The sequence below is a fragment of the Cricetulus griseus genome (assembly GCF_003668045.3).
Source record: "Cricetulus griseus strain 17A/GY chromosome 1 unlocalized genomic scaffold, alternate assembly CriGri-PICRH-1.0 chr1_1, whole genome shotgun sequence".
NCBI classification, from domain to species: Eukaryota; Metazoa; Chordata; class Mammalia; order Rodentia; family Cricetidae; genus Cricetulus; species Cricetulus griseus.
This window is the reverse complement of record NW_023276807.1, coordinates 225,128,259-225,154,230: the sequence shown is the minus strand read 5'-3', so window position 1 is coordinate 225,154,230 and position 25,972 is coordinate 225,128,259. Positions and strand designations below refer to the sequence as shown.

At 50.1% G+C, this 25,972-nt stretch overlaps 1 protein-coding gene across 5 annotated transcripts in view; it reads left to right on the top strand.

Annotated features, from left to right (window-relative positions):
- The window catches only part of Bmp1 (bone morphogenetic protein 1), a 46,857-nt gene that overhangs the window by 10,525 nt on the left and 10,360 nt on the right, over positions 1-25,972 (top strand). For 2 of the 5 annotated variants that reach the window (XM_027390192.2, XM_027390195.2), the window contains exons 3-16: positions 1,173-1,343; positions 1,522-1,639; positions 1,925-2,103; positions 2,525-2,630; positions 4,718-4,842; positions 5,377-5,492; positions 15,558-15,660; positions 18,426-18,542; positions 18,742-18,887; positions 19,009-19,204; positions 19,775-19,900; positions 20,575-20,735; positions 21,152-21,332; positions 25,086-25,211. In XM_027390192.2, the coding sequence (XP_027245993.1) occupies positions 1,173-1,343; positions 1,522-1,639; positions 1,925-2,103; positions 2,525-2,630; positions 4,718-4,842; positions 5,377-5,492; positions 15,558-15,660; positions 18,426-18,542; positions 18,742-18,887; positions 19,009-19,204; positions 19,775-19,900; positions 20,575-20,735; positions 21,152-21,332; positions 25,086-25,211 (1,971 nt within the window). Of the gene's footprint in view, positions 1-1,172; positions 1,344-1,521; positions 1,640-1,887; positions 2,104-2,524; positions 2,631-4,717; positions 4,843-5,376; positions 5,493-15,557; positions 15,661-18,425; positions 18,543-18,741; positions 18,888-19,008; positions 19,205-19,774; positions 19,901-20,574; positions 20,736-21,151; positions 21,333-22,696; positions 22,818-24,398; positions 24,753-25,085; positions 25,212-25,972 lie in introns of those variants that run through there. The other 3 variants (XM_027390193.2, XM_027390196.2, XM_027390194.1) reach the window with 3 other exon arrangements.

The window sequence follows — 25,972 nt, the reverse complement described above, 5'->3', positions numbered from 1 at the left end:
TCACAGTCCTTGGGAACCAAGTGCCTTGTTGTCTTAGTTTGGAGTCCTAGCCCATTCTTGCTATCCGTGGCAGTTCCAGCTGCTTAGAGCACAGCCCCACAGCTATTATGGAACTTTATAGTTATTTTACATAGTCAACCATGAAGAATGAATTAGCAAATACTGAGTCATTGCTCCTAGGAGAAATGCAAGTTCCCACCAGCCTTTGGTTACAGTTGTGTAAACTGATCACTATATGACCACGTTTTATGTGTGTTTCACTTAAAGACACCTTATTTAATATAAAGTTAGTTCATTAACAGTGGACTCATGGCTAGCAACATTGACTTCAGCTAGAACAAATTTACTGAATGTGGTCATTTCTTGGTAAGATACATTCCAGCTTTTGTTTTGCTTTTGTTTTTGTATGTGTGTGTGTGCTAATGGAGATTACTTGGAGCCTCATGCATGCCAGGCAAGCATTTTACCACTGAGGTACCTGCCTAGCTCCATTTTTTTGTTTTGTTTTCAAGACAGGATTTGTATTCGTTTGCCCTGGCTGTCCTGGAACGCTCTGTAGACCAGGCTGGCCCCAAACTCAAGAGAACTGACGTCTCCATCATGTGCCACCACCACCCAACTGCCTAGCTCCATTTTTAGATAGGGTCTCTCTTAGTTACCTGTCTCGAATTAAATTCAGTGTAGAGCTCAAGCTGGCCTTGTACTCAAAACCCTCCTGCCTCGGCTTCCCCAGGAGCTGGATGACAGCTTTCTTGCTTTGGGAACCTAAGACAGCACATGAACACTTTGCTTAGGAACCATTTTAAACAGCCAAGTTAAAAAAAAAAAAAACTTAAAAAGTGGCACTCAGTTTACCTAGAAATGGATGCTTGTTTATAGTGTTAGAAGTAAAACAGACAGAATACTTTATTTAACCTTGGCTGGGAATGTGCACACATTGGACCACTCAATGTTTTTTTTCTTTTTGTTTTTGTTTTTTTTTTTCTGCTCTGTTAGCGTCCATGAATGATCATGAAAGCCTGGCAGTATTAATTTGAGAGTTGTAAATAAATTTCTAACAAAGTAGACGGACTTGTAAATCCAGAATCTACAACTAATGGGTTTCATTTTTTCTATATCTCCCCCTCTTCCTTGCCTCTTACTTGCTACCACTGACCACTTTCCTCCTTCAGTTCCAGGAAACTCTTCTGCCCTGGGTGGCCAGAGCACTAGTGGGCAGCCACAGAGGGAAACCAGGGGCAGATGGAGAGGCAGACCTCGGAGCAGGCGGGCAGCGACATCCAGACCTGAGCGAGTGTGGCCTGATGGGGTCATCCCCTTTGTTATCGGAGGGAATTTCACTGGTGAGTGTGCTGCTGTGAGCAAGCCTGCACCTGGCCTTGGCCTTGTTACCTTTGTCCTGTCCACCGCCTCCTAGCCGGGCAGAGTGCCTGCAGGTTGTAACACTGTATCAGTGGGTGGAATTGCCTCCTAACCCGATTCACTTGACGCTGTGACAGCCTGCCTTCTATCCTTCCACAGGCAGCCAGAGGGCAGTCTTCCGGCAGGCCATGAGACACTGGGAGAAGCATACCTGCGTCACCTTCTTGGAGCGCACCGATGAGGACAGCTATATTGTATTTACCTACCGACCCTGCGGGTGAGCAGGAACCCCTGGGCACTATACCCTTGGTGGTGATCCCCAGTCAGGTTCTGCCCTAGGCATTCCTGCTGCCCTCAACTGGGCCTGCACATCCCCTCTCCCTGCTATGGGCATCGCCCATTGATGTGGCTCTGACCCTGGCATACAGCCTTCGCATTGGGTGCTCAGGGTCATCCCCATCCCCCTGCACCCCTGCACAACCCTTGGCAGCCTGGCCCGGCCCCTGAGTGGATGCACTCCCCCAGCTCGGGACCACCCCCCTGAGCTGGCCCCGCCCTCCAGGTGCTGCTCCTACGTGGGTCGCCGAGGTGGGGGCCCCCAGGCCATCTCCATCGGCAAGAACTGTGACAAGTTTGGCATCGTGGTCCATGAGCTGGGCCATGTCATTGGCTTCTGGCACGAGCACACGCGGCCCGACCGGGACCGCCATGTCTCTATTGTACGGGAGAACATACAGCCAGGTACACACACCCCAGGGGCTGCATCCCATCCTAGGGCTTATGGAGCTGCTTGGGGGTCTGGCACAGGGCCTGGACATAGGGTCAGGCTGAGTAGCCAGAAGCCAGCTCTCCTGGTGAAAAGGTTGAGCCGCAGCCAACTTGTCCTTGGATATTCCCACAGGCTTATTTCTTTACCTATCTTCCATCTTTTGCTAGTTCTGTTCTTTGCTCTGTCCTTCCTCCTTCTTGTCAGTGGTCTCCTGACCCTCCCCTTCAGCAAGTTCTTCAGTCTTTTCTGCTGGGAAGGGCTCCTCCTTAGATGTCCCTGTCCCCTTCCCCTTCTGCATCCCTTACACCTTCAGATAGACAGCCCCTCACGGGTACTGGGAGGACACAGGCCACTCCCTCGACCCCACCCCCACTTTCCTCACGTTCTTTGCAGGGCAGGAGTATAACTTCCTGAAGATGGAGGTTCAGGAAGTGGAGTCCCTGGGAGAGACCTATGACTTTGACAGTATCATGCACTATGCTCGGAACACGTTCTCCAGGTAAGAAATGGTCTGGGCCTTGCCCAGGGTAGCCCAAGCCTGCCTTCTGGAAGCCATTCCCTTGCTGATTTCCTAGTCTCTCTGTCCTGCCCTGCCCCAGCAGGCACCAAAGACGAAGTTAGTCCTATGGGTGCCTGCAGCCCCTAAACAAAGGCCTTGTGGCTATGCCTTAGTGGCCTCTCCCATTAGTGTGGAGCTGGCAGGCCCAGGCTTTGCCCATTACTGTGTGAAGCAAGGCTGAGCTTGTCTCTCATCTGCCACCAGGGCATATTTCTTTTTCCTGTGATTCCGAGGGAGATCACCTCTTTCTAGTTTCTAGTCTGCCTCTCGCCACCTTCTTGTTTTGTTTTGCAGTTCTAGGAATTGAAACCAGGGTCTTGTGCACTCTAGCTAACATCTCCAGTCCTATTTTTACTTATTTATTAATGATTTTGCTTTTATTTGCTTTTATTTTATGTGCATCACATTTTATGTGATGGTGTTTTGCCATCATATGTGGCTGTCACATTCTCTGGAACTGGAGTTACAGACACTTGTGAGCCACCACGTGGGTGCAGGGAATTGAATCCAGGTCCTTTGGAAGAGCAGTCAGTCCTCTTAACCACTGAGCCATCTCTCCAGCCCCTAATTTTTATTTTTGAGAGAGGGTCTCACCAAGTTACCCAGACTGGTCTTGAATGTAACCCAGGCAGAGTTTGAACTTAGAATTCTTTTCTCTTTTTTTTCTTACATTTATTAATTTGTGTGCATATGTGAGCATACATGCCACATGGCACCCTGAGGAGGTCAGAGGAAAACTTCCTTTTTTTTTTCCCCAGACACGGGGTTTCTCTGTCCTGGAACTAGCTCTGTAGACCAGGCTGGCCTCAAACTCACAGAGATCCAACTGCCTGTGCCTCCTGAGTGCTGAGTTAAAGGCGTGCGCCACCACTGCCTGGCGGTCAGAGGACAACTTTCAGGAGATGTTTCTCTCCTTCCACAGTGTGGGTTCTAGGGATCGAACTCTGTTTAGCAGATGTGGTGGCATGTGTCTACTCACTAAGCTGTCTCACTAACCCTCAGACAGGTTGTCTTGCCTTTTGAGTGTCGTGCCTCAGCCTCTGAAGTAGCTCATTACAGACCAGGACTGGCTTTGTCTGCTTTGTGACTGGCTAATTAGAACAAAACTTGGCCTTTACCCTGGACCGGTCTCCATTGTCAGTTCGCAAGATACCTCCTTAACCAGGGCCTGATGTGAGGAGATTCTCCTACAGAACTGGGGGAAGTACCCCACTCCTCACACTCCTCCCTCCACTGCCCTTCCTCTACCATCCCTGTCTGGGTGGTGGCCCTTTCCCCCTTCTTCTCTAAGCTCCTCTAGACCCTTTCTTCCTGCTCTGGACCCGGGAATGGAGACAAGAGAAGAGAGTGAACTCATTCAGCCGTCCACCCCCACAGACCCTCCTTGCATTTCCCATCATACCCACACCCCCTGCTGGGCCCTGCCCAGCTGGATGTGAGTCAGGGACCCTAGGGATGGTGAGAACTGCTGTCTCCTCTTAGTTCTGCTCCTCCCCTATGGAAATACAAAGTTTAGTGGAAAGGAATTGGGAAATAGAGACACTGTGCCCTAAGAGCCGGCTGGCCACTGCGGAACCTGCTGTCAGTCTTGCTCCAATCACAGCCATGTTAGAGGGCAATGAGTTGACCCTGGGAAGTCCTGAGAGAAGTTGATTGGGACTGAGTCATCATTTGAGGTCTGAAGATGGGAGCTGGCTGGCATTGCAGAGATGACAAATGAGGGCCCAAAGCTATCCCAGGGGCTGGGATTTGAAGCCAGTCTGAACATCAAGGGCCTGGGCCCCTCATCCTCAAAGCATTTCTGCCCCCCCCAGCCCCTGTGGTGTAGCTGCCACGGAAGAGGGTAGCTGCTGGTCAGTGGGCAGCTTAATGACGGGGTGAGACATCTCCACCCTTCCCTGACCCTGCCGAGGAATGTCTGGGCCCTGGCAGTGTCATGCCCTGTGGGTGTGGATGAGCACACTTCCCTTCTTCTTTATCCACCTTCCAGAAGACTCATGTCCTCAGTCTCCTCATGTCCTCCTCAGGGGTATCTTCCTGGACACCATTGTCCCCAAGTATGAGGTGAACGGGGTGAAGCCGTCCATCGGTCAAAGGACCAGACTCAGCAAGGGGGACATCGCTCAGGCCCGGAAACTCTACAAATGCCCAGGTTAGAACAGGGAAGGGACAGACCGGGGGGGATGGAGGGTAGAGTCCAAGGAAGGCCGAGGCCAGGGCCCAGGACCACCTAGAAAGTCACAGCTGTCAGTCTCCAAGAAGGGTGTTGGGAAGGGGGAACAATAAGGAAGGGACAGTGTTTCCAGTTAAGGACCAAACTGGGGCCAGGCTGGTAGGTGGTAGGGAGGACCAGAAGGGTGAGGATAAGTAGGGGCAGGAAGGGGCAGCAACTAGCCTCTCTCCTGGGCAGTGAGGAGGAGGCGAGGCCCACCGAAAGAGCTTGACCTGAACTCTGGAATCCATGTTGCCTTGACAACAGGACATCTGGTTACCCTGGCAGCACTAGACCAGGAAAGTAGGATGGTTTCTGCTTATATGTAAGGAGGAGGGGGTGTATCTTAAAGGAACAGAACCCCTCTCTTCAGCCACTCTTGTCTCCCCAATGGATTCTAGAGCTTAGGGGTGAGCCAGAGTTGGGCGTCTGGCACCTGCAGTCAGTAGCCTGGTTACTTTTTTGCCTTGACAGCCTGTGGCGAGACCCTCCAAGACAGCACCGGCAACTTCTCCTCCCCCGAGTTCCCCAACGGCTACTCTGCCCACATGCACTGTGTATGGCGCATCTCAGTCACGCCCGGGGAGAAGGTAACTGTGATTGACCACCTGTCTGAGTCTTCCTTCCTCTCTTGGGACCCCGGAAGTGGGAGAGCATCTCCCTCCAGGAGCCTCAGCCCGTGAACTTCTGATACAGGGTGACCTACCTGGTCATCAGCATGAATGCATTAAGTATGCCATGAGGGGGGCTCCCACCAGTTCTAGCCTCACGCTGTCCCCATTCTCCCCGACCAGCTGTGCATCAGCGCTAATCTGAAGATAGTGTTGCTATGTACAGTTGCCAGGTAGTGCTATTGCGATTGTGTAGCTCTTCTTGAGTGCTTTCTAAAGTGCCTGTCATATGGCCCCTCTTTTAATTTTCATGGATGCCCTGAGTCTTCATGTTATAGAGGAGGAAACTGGATCACAGGAATATTAAGTAACTTGTCCAGGTCATACAGTTAACAAGGACAGGGTAAGATGAGAACCATTCCTAGGACTGGGTTCAATCCCAGCCTTTTCTGGGATGCCCTGGGTGGCCTTGGGTGAACCACTCAGCCCCAGCCCTTGGCTCTCTCCTCTATATCGTCAGAGCTTGAGTCAGGGATTCCCAAAGGGCCCTTCTCAGTTCTCACATGCTGTGGTCCTGAGAACAATTAAGAGCAAGGCAAATGCCTCCAGCAAGATGCTTCTGGCTATGGCCGTCCCTCCACCCCTGTGGTCTGGGACCCTCAGGTCCTGCTCTGCCTGCTGCTCATATATGCCAGCAGAGTAGAACCAAATGCGTGAGGGGCCCACAAGCTTGCCAGTGCAGTCTCCCACTGCATGGGATGGATTAGCCTTGTTTGAATACCTGAGGTGAAAAGATCTTGGGACTTCCCATACTATTCTGTTCTGTTGCTGACTCTTAATGCTGTTGGAGAAAGGGGGAGCTTCTGTCCCTGGAAACCCTCAGGGCTTCTCAAGAGCAGTCCCTTGTAAACCGCCTCCTGTTTCCCAGATAGCTCTCCAACCCAAGAAGGCTAATGTCCTCCTTTGTTTTTAAATTATATTATGTGTATGGGGTGTGTACATGTGAGTGCAGGGCCCGAAGAGGCCAGAGGCGTCAGATCCTCCTGGAGCTGAAGTTACAAGCATTTGTAAGCTGTCTGATAAGGGTGCTGGGAACCAAACTTGGGTTCCCTGCAAGAGCAGAGAGACACATCTCCAGTCACTCTTCTGACCTCTTAGACCCACACGTGGGCTTTCCACATGGAGTCTTGATTTCTCAGCCAACCCTGAACCTTCTGTGTCCTTCATATTTTTATTGTTCCCAAGAGTGAACTGCTACATTCTTTTCCTTAATTGGAATGTGGTGTTTTATTTGGTGTTACTGTTGTTTTTGTGGAGCCTTCCACCACCTCGTGCAAGAGGGTTTAGAGTCAAGAGTCCCACCATCCAGCAGGACACTAGCAGCATCGAACCTCTGCCTTTGCCCATTGGACAGGTATGCTATCTGTGGCTCTGTCCTGAGCTTCTACCAGAATATTGAGCGGGAAACAGGCCAAAGTGGTTCTAAAGATCTCCCTCCAAACTGCCGTCGACCTGCTAAGTTGCAGGTTTCCACCAGTTTTGATGTTATCCTCCAGCTACAGGCCACCAGCTGTTGATGGGGATATGCACTCTTCAGAAACCTCTGTCGTCTTCCCTGCATAGGAACCTATCGGGCAGTGATGAATACAGATTTGGAGTGCATTTCCAAATCACACCCACTGTCCCGACAGTTGAGAAAAGTCCCTTCAGAAAGGAAGGGAAGTGTACTCGGCAGTGGGCCGCTTTTCAGTGCACTATACCCTGTGCTCCCCACCCCACCCACACACACCCCCAAGCACTTCTTTCTTAAGGAGCCACAGACTGTCTTTTTAATTATGGATTGACATTCAGCTCCATGGGCTACAGTTCCCAGAATCTGTTCCTAACCCCCTTTCAGCAGGCACATGCATGTGGACACACACGTATACCCTTGAAACTTGAGAAAGATTTTGCTGTGAGCTGTTGAGATTGCACTCACTGATCACATCTGCAAGCTATTTGACTGTCCTCTGATGTCATCTGTGAAGCCCAGAGTGTCAACTTAGGAGCTCCTTACTCTCCTGTCTGTCTGTCTGGGCAGCGGCTTTCCAGACGATGCACGATTTTGTTTTTGCAGCTTGAAGATCATTCTTTCATGTGACAGACTCTTATTGAGAATTTGGTAATTCTGTTATCTCTCCCTTAGTTGGTGTTCTGCCATCTTCCCTCAAAAGCAATCTGGTTCCTTGTTCTTCTCATTCCAAACCTCAAAATTGCAAGCCTTTCTGCTATTTTCTTTTTTTTTTTAAGATTTTATTTATTTATTATGTATACAACATTCTGCTTCCATGTGTATCTGCACACCAGAAGAGGGCACCAGATCTCATAACAGATGGTTGTGAGCCACCATGTGGTTGCTGGGAATTGAACTCAGGACCTCTCGAAGAGCAGTCAGTGCTCTTAACCTCTGAGCCATCTCTCCAGCCCCCCTTCTGCTATTTTCAATAGGCTGAGCCCTGGCTGCCTTCCCAAGGGTCTCTACTACTCCAGTGTTTGGAAATCTCATCCACTCATAATTACAATAATAATAACAGCAATAGCTAACAGTTATGATTAGTCAAGCATGTGTTCAGTGAATTCTGTGTGTTATCTTTGTGTGTGTGTGTGTGTGTGTGTGTGTGTGTGTGTGTGTGTGTGTGTGATGTGACTGAAACCCAGGGTTAGCTAGGCAAAGGCTTTGCTGATCTGTAATTCCCAACCTAGACTGTGCTTTTTAATTAGCATGGCATCATTGAAGTCTTGGTACTGACACGGTCCTGTTTTGCTTATGAGAAAGTGAACCTAGAAAAGTTAGTACCTGGTCCAAGGTCACATAGAAGCTGGATTTGGATACACTGTGATTACACTGCTATTGTGTTCTGGGCCCTGTTGCAGCATTTCAGCAGTTGTTCTGGCGTCCTTCAGCAAACCTGTAAGCCTACCTAGCACAGGGGATGCTCAAAAGAGCCGGGTCCTTGAGGAGCAGTCAGAGTGGATCATGGCTTGTTTTCCTGGTTAGGAGTGTGACCCAGTCATCAGGAGTGAGGCCAAGTGGCCTGGATCTTTCCAGTACTTTCTGACTGCATGGGCCAGTTCTAGTCTCTTGAGTGGTAACAGGGCCCTGGTTTAGGAGCCTCCCTGAGCTGTAAGCCTCCATAATTTCCAAAAAACCTTCCTCCCCTTTCAGAACCGTGCTCAGAGTTCCAGGGCAAGAAGTGGATTCAAGATAAAAATTATAAATGTATCACTGCATGATTGTAGAAATGTATTAATTAAAAATAGTGAATACAGCCTAGCTCCATGGTGCATACTTTTAATCCCAGCACTGAGATGCACAGGTTGACAGATCTCTACATAGTGAGTTTCAGACAGACAGGACTACATTGTAAAACCTTGTCTGAAAGACAAAACAAAAAAACAAGATGGCACCTTGGGGACAGGAACCTTGAAAGGACCTCTGGAGGCTGGTACTTTTGTAATAATAGCCATTTTCTGTTACTCTTACTCTGTATTTCACTTTACAATCGTAACTTTGGACCCTGGATTTGTTGTTAGAACAATTTTATACCAAGCAATGAATCAGGCACGTGACATGTATAGTCTCTTGATGTCTATAGCCATCTTCAAGCTGGTTGTCACTGTCACCTCTACTGTGTAGGTGAGGGAATTGAGGGTCATGGTGCTTGCACATAAATGTGACCAGGGAGTTCTAAACTGTGTGACTCCAAAGTGCCCTTTCAACAGAAACCCTTAACTAAAGCCATCTGCCTGAGCAGATGGACTTTGACTTCACATCTGGCTGCTGGGAGGTTGGCTCTCTATTCACTCTCTACTCTAGTGCTTAGCTTGTGGCCAGAAGTGTGGGTGATAGGATCCTGAACCATGTCATGGGGATGTTACCTTCATGAAAGAGTTGCTTCAAGAGCCGGGAGGTGATGGCATACGCCTTTAATCCCAGTACTCAGAAGGCTGAGGCAGGTGGATCTCCATGAGTTTGATATCAGCCTGGTCTACAGAGCAAGTTCAGGACAGCCAGAGCTGTTACACAGAGAAACCCTGTCTCAAAAACAAAACAAAACAAAATAAAAACATAAAAAGCCTTGTGATGGCCCAAGTGCCTGTCAACACTCTTGTACTTAGCACCTGGCCTTGGGACTTGGCAGTGTTTCCCAGGTAATGAGGCAAGCTGTGTCTTTGTTTTCCTACCTACAAAATGGGCCCAGTGATTTGTGGGTTTATGTGAGGATTGAAGGAACTCCTATCCAGAAAGAGCTTGAACAGTACATAGAGCATAGAGACATCTCAACAAAGGTTGGATGCACCTGTCGCCTCTGTATTCCCAGTGGTTCGATGGCTAAGTGCTAGTCTGATTCCCAGATGCCCTACTTGTCTCACTCTCCTTCCAGGATTCTGATGTGAACCACTACATATTTCAGAATGTTTTAAACAACTTAGAGTGGTGTCAGAGGACTAGTATCCCGCCTCCTTGGAAGTCAGAGGCGTGAAGCTTTTACATTCAAGGCATGCCTGGGTAACTTGATGAGACCTTGTCTCAAGATTTAAAAAAAAAAAAAAAGCCAAACCTGCAAGAAGGGCTAACAAATGTGCTGCTCAGTGATAGGGCGCTGACCTAGCATGTTCAGGGCATAGAATTCAATCAATCTCCGGTACCGCTAAGACTTGAGTAAATTGCATTCTAAAAGTGAAGTTCAGGCTTACTGTCTGCCTGCCTTGCACCAAATGGTGACGTAAGCTTTACTCATCTCATTTCCCCTAAGCCCTGTGAGGCACTATTACCCACTCACAGATAAGGAAAATAGTACCAAAGAATTCAGTGACGTGTCTAAGATTGTGGGGTGAGGCTACCTTGAAGCCAGTGAGTGGTCTAAGGGGTGATGTGGTTACTGGCCTCATGCAGCTCCTCCTCAAAATGGTTCTTCCTGAGAGCACCACCATGTGTGAGGGGGAGCTCTTCACAGATGGCTACACTGTACCTCACTTAGCGCCCCCCCCCCCCATGTCTCCAGTGCAGCTACTGAGACCTCATCCAATCTGTAGACAAATATCTGGAAGCTTAGGGAAGCTTAGCTGAAGGCCCTAAGTCCTCAGCCGGGGAACAGTAGAGCTGGCCAGATTTTCTTTGGCAAAGGGCAGTGCCCCTGCCACCAGGGCACAGCCGTGTCCACATGACAGAAGTTAGTACAACTCTTAATTAGACACCTCTGGTCTCAATATAGCCATTGCTGTGCCTCCCTTGAGGGTGCAACTGACCACCAACACAGTCCCCCCCCAGTCAGGTGACCTCTGTCTGTGCAGTCCCTTGGGAGGTCTTGGGTGGGCCCTCTGGGGTTCTGCCCTTTGGGCGTGGTGACTTTGGAGCATGAGGGAAAGTGGATGTTTGTTCTTATTCCAGCTGCTGAGCAGAAAGAAAGACTGGCAGCCCAGGGGGCCGTCTGCATGAGGGGCAGAGAGTGTGTGGGGGAGTCAGGGTGCTGCGCCTCAGCTCTCCTCATCCCTTCCTCCATCTGGCATTCCGTGAAGGGTATTTCTGTCGTTTGTTAGATATATAAAAATAACATGTGCATGATATAAAATGCCTGAACAGTCCATAAACACAATGTAAAAAAATGAATATTCGCCTCCTTAATCTTTTATATCCCATGGCTCAACAGGGACTAAGCACAAGGAATGCTTTGATGTGTTTGTCTATGTGACACACATAAAGCCAAGAGGACTCACATTCACCTAATGGATTTCTGCAGCTTGCCTTGCACTCAACAGTAAATCTTGTCCTTGCTTTGGGTCAGCTTGTATAGATTTATCCCATTGATTTTTATGGATGCTTATTCTTCAGTCCGCTTCCCTCCCTCCCTCCCTCCTCCCTCCCTCCCTCCCTCCCCTCCTCCCTCTCTTCTCTTCTCTCTCTCTCTCTCTCTCTCTCTCTCTCTCTCTCTCTCTCTCTCTCTCTCTCTCTTTCTTTGAGATAAGGTTTCTCCTTGTAGCCCTGGCTGTCCTGGAATTTGCCCTGTAGAGCAGGCTGGCCTCGAACTCACAGAAATTCGCCTGCCCCTGCCTCCTGAGTGCTGGGATTAAAGGCGTGAGCCACCAGCACCTGACTGTCTTCATTTCTCTTCATGTAATTTTTCAACTACCCCTTGCAGAGCTCTAGTGAAGAGCAGTTGTTTTTAAGTTCTCATTATTACCCCCAAAATGCTTCAGTAGACATCTTTATTCTTCCTTATTTATACATTTGAGCAAGTCTGCCTAAAGATTCCTAAAAGCAAAACTGTATTTGAGAGATAGTTTTTAAATACCTACCAAGTGCGACAAGGAGATTTTTGCCTGTCTGGGTTTATGTTTCTATGTTGGAGAGAAACAGAGAAAGAATGTATCAGAAAGTCCCTGAGAGCAGGGGAGGGAATCAACAAGGAGAGTGATTCACGTGGGGTTTTCAGGCAAGTGTTTGGGGACAGAAACTAGCAGGAAGTGAGGGAGCACCTGCAGGCAGCTGTCCGTACGAGGTCCTGAGATAGACACGGTGCATTTGAGGATGAGCGTGGACCATGTGACTGGAGCCTACTAAGGAGGAGCGGTGGGAGACAGGGTCAGAGGTACCAGATGAAATGGAGAAAGGCCTTCAAAGCGAGGACATTGGGGTTTATTCCGAGTTTTGCATCTGTTACTCATATTAAAGAATTCTGAGCAGAGGGTGGGTATGACCAGATTCACGTAATAAAAACTCTCCCCTATTGCTGTGGCTCAGGCAAGGCAAAGCCAAGAGCAAGGACTTTTGAACTAATCCCAGACAAAAAGCTGATGGTGGGACTGGGATGGGTGAATGACCGGAAGAAGTGGCTGGAAGAGGGAGGAGAGGTGAGAGCTTGGCGGTGGAAGGTAGACTTAGCCTCGCAGTGCCAAGGGCCCAGTGAGTAGGTAGCATGGCATCCCAAGTGATGCAGTCCCTCTCACACAGGCAGGTATGGCTGTCCATAGAGACCGAAGACAATGATCTGGATGTGACCAGCTTGTAGTTTTTAGGTGAGAACAGGGAGTTGGAAGAGGAGTTCACACCATGGAGTTCACAACTAGCAGAAAGTGAGGGAGAACCTTCAGGCAGCTGGTGAGAGCTTCTAGCTGTCCGTACAAAGGTCCTGAGATAGGCGTGATGTATGAGGATAAGCGTGAGTTGTGAGTGTGGCATTTACACCATGGAGGCTGAGTGTGAGGAGGTGTCGGCGCAGGCTCGCCGTGGACTCACTTTGCAGGCCACCATGCCCACCCTTAGCTGCTTCCTCTGTGGGAGCGTTGGGTCATTTTTCTAAAAGGGCTGAGTTGGGTGGAGGGGCTTTTGAAACAGAGCCAGATGAATGGTTCTCTGTAAGCCTTGTCTACACAGAGAGTTCCAGACCAATCGGGGGTGGGGGAATGTGGCACTGTGGCCCCACGGGAAGAGTCAGAATGATTTGCAGCTCCACTCTTTGAAAATGCTGACGGTAGTAATAGTAACAGCAACTGCTTTCCATGATAATGACTGGTAAATAATCACAATATAGAATTCACTTTTCAAAAATACAGTCTCATTCAGATACATCTCGGGTCACTACACTTGATAAAACTTGCATGAAAAAAGTAAGAAAGAAAAGCGGAGACTGTGAACAAAGGAGTGGGCAGGGACAGGTGGTAGAAATGCCTATAGTCTCAAGACCTTGAAGGTCACAGTGAGGACTGCTGGCAGTGTGAGCTTGGAAAGGAGATGGAAGCAGGGTCCTAGGAATGGAGATTGTAGAAGGGGTGAGTACTTATTAATGAGCCTAGGGCATGGTGTGCTGGGGTGTGGTCCAGAGGGGTAGATAGGGAACGGGAAGATGCCATGGAACTGAGAGGCAAGGGGAAAAGATGATGGTTAAAAATCACTCAGAAGGGCTGGTGAGATGACTTGCCCACCAAGCCTGTCAGCATGGTTTGATACTTAGATCCCACATGGTGGAAGAGAGAACCGATTCCTGGAAGTTGTCCTCTGACCTCTATGTGCCTGTTCATACACACACTACATAAGTAAATAAACAAAAAAGTATCCACACCCAGCACTGACAAAGCTGGCTTGGACAAGTGCCCAGGAACCAGTTCTTTGACCTTGTACCTGTTGATAGTGATACAGACATTGGGTGCTGGTGCCTGCCTTGGAATCTGTTTCCTTCTAACCTTGCCACCAGCATCTAGCTCTCCACTAGCAGAGGGGAGGCGGGGACCCTTGTCCCTTCTTTAGCATGAAAGCCTACTAGCTGAGTGTCCACTCTACACACCCCACAGGTTGCATCAAACCTGACCCTGGAACCTTCTGACAGCACAGTGGGCTTAGGGATCCCTCCGGATATTTCCAAGCAAGTGGATTCCCTTAAGTCCTTGCCTTTTAAAAAGCCATTGTTCTGGGGATACTGGAAAGATAGCCCAGTGGTTAAGAGCATAAATTGCTTCTGCAGAGGTTACAAGTTTGATGCCCAGCATCTATGTGTGTTAACTCTAGTTCCAGAGGCTCACGTTTCCTTCTGGCTGCTGGTACATGTGCATATATTCAGTCACACACAGATACACATGTACTAAACTAAATAAAAAAAAACATTTTTAAGACAATGTGTTAAGGGAAGTTATTAAGGGAAGATACGTAATCTGTGAGGTTAAGATATCTTTTATTAGATAAACGCCAGCCAAACACAAGCCAGAGTGTGCCAGAGGCAGTAAGGCAAGGAAGGCTAGAGAAAGGGGTCCCCATGTGCCTTGTCTGTCCCTTTAAACCCTATCCCGAGTCACCCTGACATCACCTTGACCATGCCTTGATGGGCGTGGTCGGACACACCTGTAGCCAGTTTATAGCAGGTGTGGCTTACAGTGTCCCCTACAACAGTGTCTTGCATGACAGTAGTGGTGCATACCTTTAATCCCAGCACTTGGGAGGCAGAGGCAAGCAGATCTCCATGAGTTCGAAGCCAGCCTGGTCTACAGAGTGAGTTCCAAGACAGCCAGGGCTATACAGAAAAATCCTGTCTTGAAAAACAAAAACAAACAAACAAAAAAGACAGTGTTTCTCTATGTAGTTATTACTGGCTATCCTAGAACTCGGTTTGTAGACCAGGCTGGTCTCAAACTCAGAGATCCTCCTGCCTCTGCCCCCCCCCCCCAGTTCTGGGATTGAAGGCATATGCTAACATCCTGTCTCGAAAGTAAAGTCTTTTTAAAAAAGTTCTTGACCATGGTTATAGAGCATTGAGACTTACCAAAGGGCTGTGGCAGGTATCAAGTCAGTATGATGGTATGATCCTTTCTGTCTCCAGGGAATACTGTGGTGTCAGCTGCGGTCACGTAAGCTGGGTGATGTTGGGAGTTGTATGATTCACCCCAGGACTTAGCAGGAAATATAGGCTGACTGAAACCCAGGTTTGGAGTGTACATTCTTTTCTGCACAACCTTTCATATACATATGTCATCTCATTTATAAGCTCCATGAGGACAGAGACACATATTAAATCCATTCATGAGAGGAACTGTGACCTGATAATTACTCCCTGCAAATACTATGCCCCTTTCTAGAATCAGGGTCCAGGGAGTTTGTATGATTGATGTCTCAACCTCCTTCCTGACCCCTTCTTTCCCATCTCAGACACCCCCATGGGTACCCTCACACCATCCTGGGCCCTTCCTGGTCCTGTCCTCTTCCACTGTAAGGACCATGATTTATATTGATTTTGATGGAACCTGATTGGTTACTTAACCTAGGACAATAGCCCTGTACTGGGGTGGAGAGCTCAAGGCAGTGAAAGCCATGACTTCCCCTGGATATTGATAATGGGAACAATAGACAGGTGTTTTCAGTTAGCCTGACAAGGGCTGTGGGGAAGACACACTGCTGACCATAGCGTATGATGGTTAGCTCTCACTCCTGCCAGGCAGTGACACATACCTGGACCCAGGGGCAGGTCTAGAGTGGGAGCAATGTAACCTTCTCTCCTCACCCCTTGTTGCTTTCCATAGATCATTCTGAACTTCACATCCATGGACCTGTACCGTAGCCGCCTATGCTGGTATGACTATGTGGAGGTGCGTGACGGCTTCTGGAGGAAGGCGCCCCTCCGAGGTAAAGGGCACTGGCCACTCAGCCTCCTTAGCACCCTGGTTCCTTGTTGGAACACCCTGTGGCCCAATAAATACCCTAAAGGGGTGACATCTTGATAGGAGACCTACAAGCTATGGTGTAGTTTGTCCCGGCTAGTTCCATCACTAACTAGTCCTGTGACAGTGGGCAACTCCTGTCTTTGGGTCCAGACTTTCAATTCTTACTGCAGACTTTTGAGCCACCCTTTGAAGATGCTATTAAAAGTTGGGGAGTCACAGGAGTATACAAGGATATCTGGTAGGTTGTTTTGCACATCCCATAGCTCCAGGCTCACACCCTCACTGGGATTTCCTTTATCTATGAGGCTTCAAACCTACTAGGGCAGGCCCTTAACTCACCTTGGTAACTGTAGGCTTGGAACAGTCACCTGGCACTCTTTGTACAAGAAAGATACTTTGTCATTGATTGTGTGTGTGTGTGTGTGTGTGTGTGTGTGTGTGTGTGTGTGTGTGTGTAGTGAGATAAAGAGGGTCAAAATGACAGACAAAGCTAGGCTAGGCATAGTGGTGCTATACTTCCAACTTTAGGGAGGCCAAGGCAAAAGGATCCTGAGTTTGAGGATAGCCTGCACTAACTAGTAAGACCCTATCTTAACAACAACAAAAAACAAAGCACCTTTGAACAAAGAGGCAACTCAGTGGACATAGAATTAGAGCAAAGAGGACATCTGCATCAAGCCTGAGGCATTTTTTTTATTTAAATTAGAAACAAGCTTGTTTTACATGTCAATCCCAGTTCCCTCTCCCTCCCCTCCTCCCCTGCCCCCAACTAACCTCCTATCCCATCCCCTTTCTGCTTCCCAGGGAAGGTGAGGCCTTCCATGGGGATCTTCAAAGTCTGTCATATCATTTGGAGCAGGGCCTAGGCCCTCCCCTGTGTGTCTAGGCTGAGAGAGTAACCCTCTATGTGAAATGGGCTCCCAAAGCCCATTCGTATACTAGGGATAAATACTGATCTACTACCAGAGGCCCCATAGATTGCCAAGGCCTCCTCACTAATAAATGGGACCTCCTGAAACTGAGAAGCTTCTGTAAAGCAAAGGACACGGTCAACAAGACAAAATGGAAGCCCACAGAAGGGGAAAAGATATTCACCAACCCTACATCTGATAGAGGGGTGATCTCCAAAATTTACAAAGAACTCAAGAAACTAGTCTCCAAAACACCAAATAATCCAATTAAAAAGTGGGGTACAGAACTAAACAGAGAATTCTCAATAGAGGAATGTAAAATGACTGAAAGACACTTTAAGTGCTCAACATCCTTAGCCATCAGGGAAATGCAAATCAAAACAACTCTGAGATACCATCTTACTACTGTTAGAATGGCTAAAATAAAAAACACTAATGATAGTTTATGCTGGAGAGGATGTGGAGAAAGGGGAACACTCCTCCACTGCTGGTGGGAGTGCAAACTTGTACAGCCACTTTGGAAATCAGTATGGTGACTCCTCGGGAAAATGGGGATTAGTCTACCACAAGATCCAGCAAGCCTGAGGTGTTGTGTGACACTGTTCATTGTTCCATCTATATGCAGTTTGACATGGTTCAGGGCTACCTACTCCTCATCCTCAGCATCCTTGTCCCTAGGCTGTAGGGAAGCAGCCAGATGCTTTCAGATAATCATTTCTTCACTTGCATTCCTGGTATTCTAGTAGACCTGTCAGTCACCCAAAGCAACTGACATTACAACATTTCCTCTGTAGTGTACTAGGTCTCCAAGATTATACTTTCTTTCTTGGAACTGACATTCCTAAGCCAGAACCTACCTCTGTCCCTTATTGAAAGTTGAGAAACACCCAGTCTTATTAAGAACACACAAATGATCCCCAATAAATTCTTTTATTTCCCCCCGAGGTAGGGTTTCTCTGTGTAACAGCCCTGGCTGTCTTGGAACTCACTCTGTAGACCAGGCTGGCCGAGAACTCACAGAGATCTGCCTGCCTCTGCCTCCCAAGTACTAGGACAAAAGGCGTGTGCCACCACCTCCCAGCTCTTGAAGCAACTCTTTCCCAATAAATTCTTGACTCTAAAGAATTCTGCAGATGGCCAGACCCTCCATCCTGTGTTGATTATTACTGAGTTTTAGTTGAACAGGATTGCTTTCTTCTGTCCCTGTCCCCAGATTTTGGAGTTTGTCGTTCCATGGGCATCCCCTGAATTTGATCCAGTGGCCAATGCCAGGGAGAGCACGCTGGAACATTTGCAGAGAAAGCTGCCTGTTTTCCTTCCATTGTTTGTTTGCATGGAGATCTCATAGAGATCAGTCATGATGGCAACATGCTTTTTAAAAGGTCAATAAAACTTTAATCCCAGGACTTTGGAGACTGAGACCAAAAGTTCAAGGCTTGGCCTGGAGTGTAGCTTATCTGGTTGAGTGCTCGCCTAAAATGCACAAAGCCCTGGGTTCAGGCTCATGCTTACAATCTCAGCACTGGGGAGACCGAGGCCTTGAACCAAAAATTCAAGGCCAGCCTGGGCTATATTGTTTGTTTATTTTTAGAAAACAACAACATAACCCCCCAAATCACACATACTCCCCAAATCAGTAAAACACACATGTCATTTAACTCTTGTCCTGTCCCTTAAGTGGTTTCTGGCTCTTCTGGTGGTCTTAGGGATATGCACAAGTGGGTGACTGCTGACTGGGGCCCTGGGCCTCCTGGGAAGTTGGGGCTTATATGGAGATACCTGGAACTCAAGAGTCGTCTATCTCTACTGTCTGCAGGCCGGTTCTGTGGGGGCAAACTCCCCGAGCCCATTGTGTCCACTGACAGCCGCCTCTGGGTGGAATTCCGAAGCAGCAGCAACTGGGTTGGCAAGGGCTTCTTTGCCGTCTATGAAGGTACTGAGGGAAGGGAAGGGGGCCCTTGGCTAGTCCAGAGTCACTCCCTCCTGTTGCCGCCAGGGTCCCTGCTTGCTGTGGGTTCTCCAGCAGGGTCAGCAGGGTGGGCAATGGGGAATAGGGTATGCTGGAAGACCTGAAAGAGTGGGGAAGGGCGCTGAGGCAGGGTATACTGACCACCATTATCCCATCCCCAAAGCCATCTGCGGAGGTGATGTGAAAAAGGATAATGGCCATATCCAGTCGCCCAATTACCCAGACGATTACCGGCCCAGCAAAGTCTGCATCTGGCGGATCCAGGTGTCTGAAGGTTTCCACGTGGGCCTCACGTTCCAGTCCTTTGAGGTAGCCACAGACCCTACAATGCCTACATTGGTCTCTAGGACAGTTGACCTCTCTGGAGGCTCTGGGGGTGGGGATCCTGGAAACCAGAGCTCCTTGCCCTGATAGAACCCCTGACTCCTAGATTGAGCGTCATGACAGTTGTGCCTATGACTACCTGGAAGTACGAGATGGGCACAGTGAGAGCAGCAACCTCATTGGGCGCTACTGTGGCTATGAGAAGCCTGATGACATCAAAAGCACATCTAGCCGGCTCTGGCTCAAGTTTGTCTCCGACGGGTCCATTAACAAAGCTGGCTTCGCTGTCAACTTTTTCAAAGGTGCTTCCTCCGCCATCTCAAATTCTCCTTCTAAGGGTGGATACCCAGCCCCCTATTTCTTTATTCTTCATTCGTTTAATGTGAAGGCTCCGTGAGAGAGATGCAAATGCAGGTTCACTGAGGTCATGGTATTAAAACAGTGTGGATAAACAGTAGCAAAGGCCAGCCCTGTGAGGAGCAGAACTGTGGAGGCTAGGGGAAAGAGTGAGACAGAGAGAGTTGTTTTAACCAGTGTGGTCTGGGGCACACTGTTTCCCCAAGCCTCACAATAACTGCCTCCACACTAGGTGTCAGGTAGTGAATGAAGGAGAAACAAGAGGACGGTACTTTGATGGGGACTGGTGCATAGGAGCTGATGGTAGCTGCCAGCCATCCTGAATGATCAGAAGGAAGGTGTTATAGGATATCCTTGTGGGTTCTCAACTGCCATGGGAACTTGGGGATAGCTCAGGGCTGAACAGACAAATGATGACTCCCCCCTGCAATTGTGGGCTTGGACCTTCAGCACAGTGCAGGGAGGAGGAGCAAAGTCATGCCTTTGGTTTGTAAAACCCCTTTCCTCCCCCATAGAGGTGGACGAGTGCTCGAGGCCCAACCGAGGGGGCTGTGAGCAACGGTGCCTGAACACCCTGGGCAGCTACAAGTGTAGCTGTGACCCCGGGTATGAGCTGGCCCCAGACAAGCGTCGATGTGAGGGTGAGTGCCTCACTCTGTCCCTGGGCCACTGTTTTCTTTCCTGTGCCTTTGGTCGATCCCATTCCAGGATAAGCTAGAGAAGTTCCCTGGTCCCATTCCCAGCCATGGATGAGAAACTGTTCTATATGTCAGATCAAGAAGCCTTGCCCCCAGATCACTGGCAGGGTGTGATACACACTGGCACTAGGGGGTTTTATTCTGACTCCCTTGTTAATACTGATCTTGGCCTGGTAATTGGTATCACCACCCTCCAGAGGATCGTGGTCCACAGTTTGGAAGTCACTATTTTCAGAGAGTCTTAGCCTGAATGCTAGTGATATCCCTCAGGGCAATAGTTCCAGGCTGGTCTTTGCTGCCTTTGAATAGCTCCTCTCATTGCCTCCCAGGACTACACATGTACACCCATGTACACACATTCCCCAGGCCCCTCCGAGGCCCCTCCCAGCAGATTCCTTGCCCATTTTCCAGAAGAGATGGTAGAAATGACCATATATGTAGCTCCCGCTCTAAAACTTTGGGCTCACCTCCAAAGACCTCCTCCATCTGTCCCATGTCCCCAAGTTGAGGGACCCACGGATCCCCATCTCCCCCTGACTGCTGCCCAGCCTAGGCCTCAGGCCCCTCCCTAGAGTGGGGACTCCTGGTGAATGATGCCACCTCCCTTGTCCCTCCAGCTGCCTGTGGTGGGTTCCTTACCAAGCTCAATGGCTCCATCACCAGTCCCGGCTGGCCCAAAGAGTACCCTCCCAACAAGAACTGCATCTGGCAGTTGGTGGCCCCCACCCAGTACCGCATCTCCCTACAATTTGACTTCTTCGAGACTGAGGGCAATGATGTAAGTGCCTCTGGTGGGTAGGAAGGTTGGGTGGGGCTTAGGGGACTTGGCTCAGTGCCTGCCTTCTCCCATTGGGAGAGAACTGGGTAGGAAGGCTATGAGAACAGGAAGGAGACTGCCCAACACATGGAAGCTTGGTGGGTTCGAGGGACCGTGGAGGAACATTTGCAGGTGAGAGTGGGCATTGAGTTGGAAGCTTGTGGAATGAGAAAGGGCCTGAGCCCAGCTGCCCTGGAGCTCCGCAGTGCACACAACATTTGATGGGGGAACAGAGAGTACAGCTGCTCTGGGCCTCTGCGACACACACAGCAGCATCTGATGGGGGAACAGCTGCTCAGCCTGACAGTTCCCCTGGAAGGGAGTGGTCGGGAAAGAGGCTGACTGGAGGAGGCAGCCAGAACTGGGCTCTCCGGCAGGTTTGCAAGTATGACTTCGTGGAGGTGCGCAGTGGACTCACGGCTGACTCTAAGCTGCATGGCAAGTTCTGTGGCTCCGAGAAGCCGGAGGTCATCACTTCCCAGTACAACAATATGCGCGTGGAGTTCAAGTCTGACAATACTGTGTCCAAAAAGGGCTTCAAGGCCCACTTCTTCTCAGGTAACCCTGGATTCCTTGATCTCTAGCCCTACCTCCCACCCAAAAAGGGGGCTCCCCTGCCCTCCCTGGCCTCCTAGCCTTCCCCCTGCCTCCTCAAACCTTAGTTGTTCTAGGCTTAGGGAGGAGCAGAACATTTAAGTGCAGAGATGAAGAAGCCTGCAAGCCGAGGCCTGGAAGGGGAGGTCCTGGGACAGGGAGTTCAGTTGCCTGAGAACAGTTGCCTGGGACGAGAGAAGAGAAGGGTGTTTGCCTTGGACTGTGTAGGGCAGTTCATCTGGCAGCAGCTGGACTTCTAATCAGACCCTGCCCTGCCCCCTGGGCTCATGCCAGGCCTTCCCAAAAGAGGAGTCGCCTCCGCCCTTAGTACCAAAGCTGCCCACTCCCCTGCCATGGAAGCTCGGCTTGATCCATGCCGTAGTTTCATCTTGTGTTGAAGTCCTCCTCTTTGAAGGTCTCTCTGGGTGGTCCAATCCCAGATTTTCCAAGCTGGATCTTGGGGCTCTTGAGAGACCTCTTCCCTGCTTTAGGAATCCCTAAGTCTTTGGCCGTGGGTCAGTGTGAGGCCAGGAACAAAAGGGCCCAGACCTAGCCGTGAAGGGTGAGAATACTCTGCGGTGGAGTGTGGAAAGAGCAGGAAGTTGGTGGGCTGGCTGGAGCAAGTGGCTTGTGGAGGGGTGGGTTAGGGACCTTCACCCAGACTTCTCCTGGTGGGGTGGCCATAGGGTGGGCAGGAAGCAGGAAGCCCATGATTTCGTTCACGCTGCCTCCCTTCTCCCCTCCTTACCCAGGGTCCTGCATCCTTCAGCCCCCCTATGTGGTTGCCCTGCATCCTTGCCTGTCCCACCTGGATGCCATGCACCTGTCCCTGTGCACTGGTTCCCCTGCTTGGCACTGCCAGCTGCCCTGCTCTGCTTAACGTGCTCTGTTGAGCTATTGCCCCCGGCCCCCTGACCCACTGCTTGCTGGGCCCCTCTCTGTGTAACACCGAGTCCCTCCTTCCCTAGTTCCACCTAGAACAAAGATGCTTTCCCGAGGCTAAGGGGATATAATACCTGCCAGGGTGGGCTTCTCAGAGAAACCATTACCTGCTTACTCTTGTCTGTCTCTGCCCTTCTGTTGCTCCAGTCTTGGAGAGGATGGGGGCAATATTCGTGTCTGTCTGGAGTTACTGCCTTGTCTCCCCATCCCTAATGTAAGACTCAACATGGTACAAGATACATACATGCATATACACATGCTCACACCATATACACACACATGCACACTCATGCATTGCCCCTTGCACAAGAAACCTGCCGAGGACCCTCATCGATGGGCATCAGAGTCCAGCCTCAGGGCCTGGGGCATGTGACTTTGGCCCCCAGGAGGGGGCTGTGTGGACTTTTGGGACACCCATCGAGGAGACCCTAAGACAAGAAGGAGAATCAAGAGCCTGAAGACCTTCAGTCTGACCCCTGCACCTCCGGGGCATTTGGGCACTGTAGGGTGAGTGCCATCTCCTTGTTGGGGTCTGTGCCACCTCCCCTGCCCTGATCCCCCTGCAATGTGTTCTCCAATCACCAAATGGGCCATCTACTCTTCGATGTGCCAGCGTCTCCTCTCAGATGATAAGGCAGCCATCCACAGAACGGACATTCCCTCACTCATTTCCTTAGTCATTCACTTACCCATCCGCTCTTTAACTTAATGTTTTTATTTTGCCCCACCTGTGTTCCAGGCACTGGACTAGGTATTTGGGGAGCATATATGAAGAAGTCATGGGGGTCCAAACATGCTAGGGAAGCTGTGGCTCACTCCGTGAGCTGAGCCCCCTGGAGCTCCTAGCAGAGTCCCAGGAGAGGTATTCTCTACACTCAGGACATCCCTCACAGACCTGTACAATGGCCCCTCCCTTGGTCGGGCTCTGCTGTCCAGAGGAACCTCTGGGAAGGGGCTTGACAACTCTACCTCTTAGCCACATGCACCTGTGGACTCTTGATGGGTCTAGCCCAACTGAGCATGGGTCGGGGGAGTAGGGCCTCCTAGGAGTCAGTGCTGCAGCCCTCAGGTTCCTCTCCTCAGGTTAGATTAGGAACAGTGTCCACTTATCACATATCTGCCTGCTTGGTAAAAATGCCAGCAGCCATCTTTCCACTTCATGGTTCATCTCTGGAATTCTGGGTGCAGCTGGGCTCCACACATCTGTCCTGACTGCTTGCTTCTGTGCCAGGTACACCAGTTTAGAACAGTGGTGTGGCACATGTAAACCTGTGACTGTGTGCATCTTTGTGTGTGTGTGTGCCTGTCGGCATGTGAGCAACAAGATGGGCATGAGCCCCTCTGCATGGATGTGTGTCTGCATCCACACTGGGTCCTCATGTATACAGGTTTGTCTGTCTCCCCATATGTGTCTGCTCCTGCCTGTGTGTTTCTATCTGCATATGTTTACACATACACACACACACACACACACACACACACACACACACACACACGGAGTAGGCCATGTGGGTCTTGTGTGTGTGTACCTACACACCAATAGGTGAGTAGGTTTTGTGTGTGTGTGACTGACTTTGTGTCTGAGTCTTCATGGTATACTGTAGGTGTTTGCCTGTGTGGGGGTGATGCAGGACGTGTGTACATGTTTATCTGTGTTTCCATGTTTGTACAGCAGTTCTTCCATGCTCAGGGTTGCATGGGGAGCCTGTGTTTATGTGTATGTCCGTGTCTCACACACTGTCTGAAGCTGTCAAAATGAGGGTGGACAGAGCTCTTACACAGCCCTTTCCACTGCTCCCCTCTAGCAACAACTCTGACTCCCCAGTGTACACACCTCAGAGTGTGTCATCCCTGCAGCCCTCCTTCTTGCCACAGGCTCAGTCTTGTCCCCTGTTGCTGTGCCTCTTGCTAACCTAGCCGTAGTGACATGGCCGTCCTGCATGTGGGTCTGCCTGCCCTCCTGCCCCACTCTGCCCTGTCCACCTGTCTGGAGACCCTGGGTCTAGTTTTCATTGATTTCCCTCCCCAGTTCCTGCCCTCCACCCCCACTCCTCGGTCCCTTTTCTCCTTCTCTCTCTCTCATTTCAGAAAAGAGGCCAGCTCTGCAGCCCCCTCGGGGACGCCCCCACCAGCTCAAATTCCGAGTGCAGAAAAGAAACCGGACCCCCCAATGAGGCCTGCCAGGCCCCCAGACCCTTCATTACTCAGGAAGCTCACCTCGGACGGAGTGGGCTGGGGGCTCAGGAGCCCACCCACTCCCTGCCTCCACTCTGCCATTCCAGCCACTTCCTTTGGCTGGACAGAACTGGTGCTCTCCTCTTCCCCTGTCCCCTTCAGCAGACAGGGGAACCTTCCCTGCCCCCTCCCATTTTGATGGTGTCTGTGACATTTCCTGTTGTGAAGTAAAAGAGGGACCCCTGCGTCCTGCTCCTTTCTCTTGCAGTCTGCTTGTCCCTGTGTCTGTTTTTCCACTTGTCCGTCTGTCCAGTAAGCAGGTAATGGTAGAGGTTCCCATGCTGGTCAGTTCCAGACCCCAGCCCTCCCTCCACCTACTTCCGCCCACTTCCGCCTTCTCTGCCCAAGGCAGAGACCCACTCAGCTGGTTCCACTGAGGCAGTGTCCAGAACGCCATCATCACCCTGATCTCCCGCTCCACACCCAGCCTTCCTGTGCACTCCCTCCCACAGGAAGAATCCCTGCCAGGCCTCCCATTTCCCCTGGGGTGACCAGAACTCACCCCACACAGACCCATTGCTCTTGTTTGCATCCTTACAGACAAGGACGAGTGCTCCAAGGACAATGGTGGCTGCCAGCAAGACTGTGTGAACACCTTTGGCAGCTATGAGTGTCAGTGTCGAAGTGGCTTCGTCCTTCATGACAATAAGCATGACTGTAAAGAAGGTAAGAGCTGTGCAGAGGGTGAGGGAGATGGAGAGAGTAACCAGAGCTCATCAGGTACCTTATCCTGCCTAGAGTCATCCGTACATGCACATTAGCATCTCCCACCTGGTGCATGGGCCGCCCTCCCTTACTGTGGTATCCAGGTCACCTACACAAGTGCTTTCCCCTTGTCCACACCAGAAGAAAAGTCCACAGATGCTGAAGCTCCATTTCTCGGCTCTTTTTTGGGGGGATGGGGGTGGGAGAGGTGGAGACAGGGTTTCCTTGTGTAACAACAGTCCTGGCTATCCTGGAATTCACTCTGTAGACCAGGCTGGCCTCAAACTCACCGAGAGACTTGCCTGCCCCTGCCTCCCGAGTGCTGGGATTAAAGACGTACACCACCACCACCCAGCTTATTTCTGGGCTCTTAGAACCTGAATCAAAGCCTTTCTGTTTGTTATGGCCTCCTCTGACACATAGAACAGAAACGATAGCCGCTAAGGGCACAGACTCTGAAGCTAGGTTGCCTGGTCTGGATCTGTCACTTGGCTAACTATGTGCCCTTGAGTGGTTGCTTACTCACTCTGTGCCTGGATTGTCCCGTGTAAAAATGAAGATCATGAGTGATGAAGTATTCCCAGCAACCACAATGGAGTGCATTGCTGTTGTGGGCCACACTTCACCCTGGGGACTCTCAGAGCAGGGCTGCTACTTTCTCTGACACCATAGCTCTGCAAATACACCTGAATCTCAGCATTCAAAATCCAGAATGTTCTAAG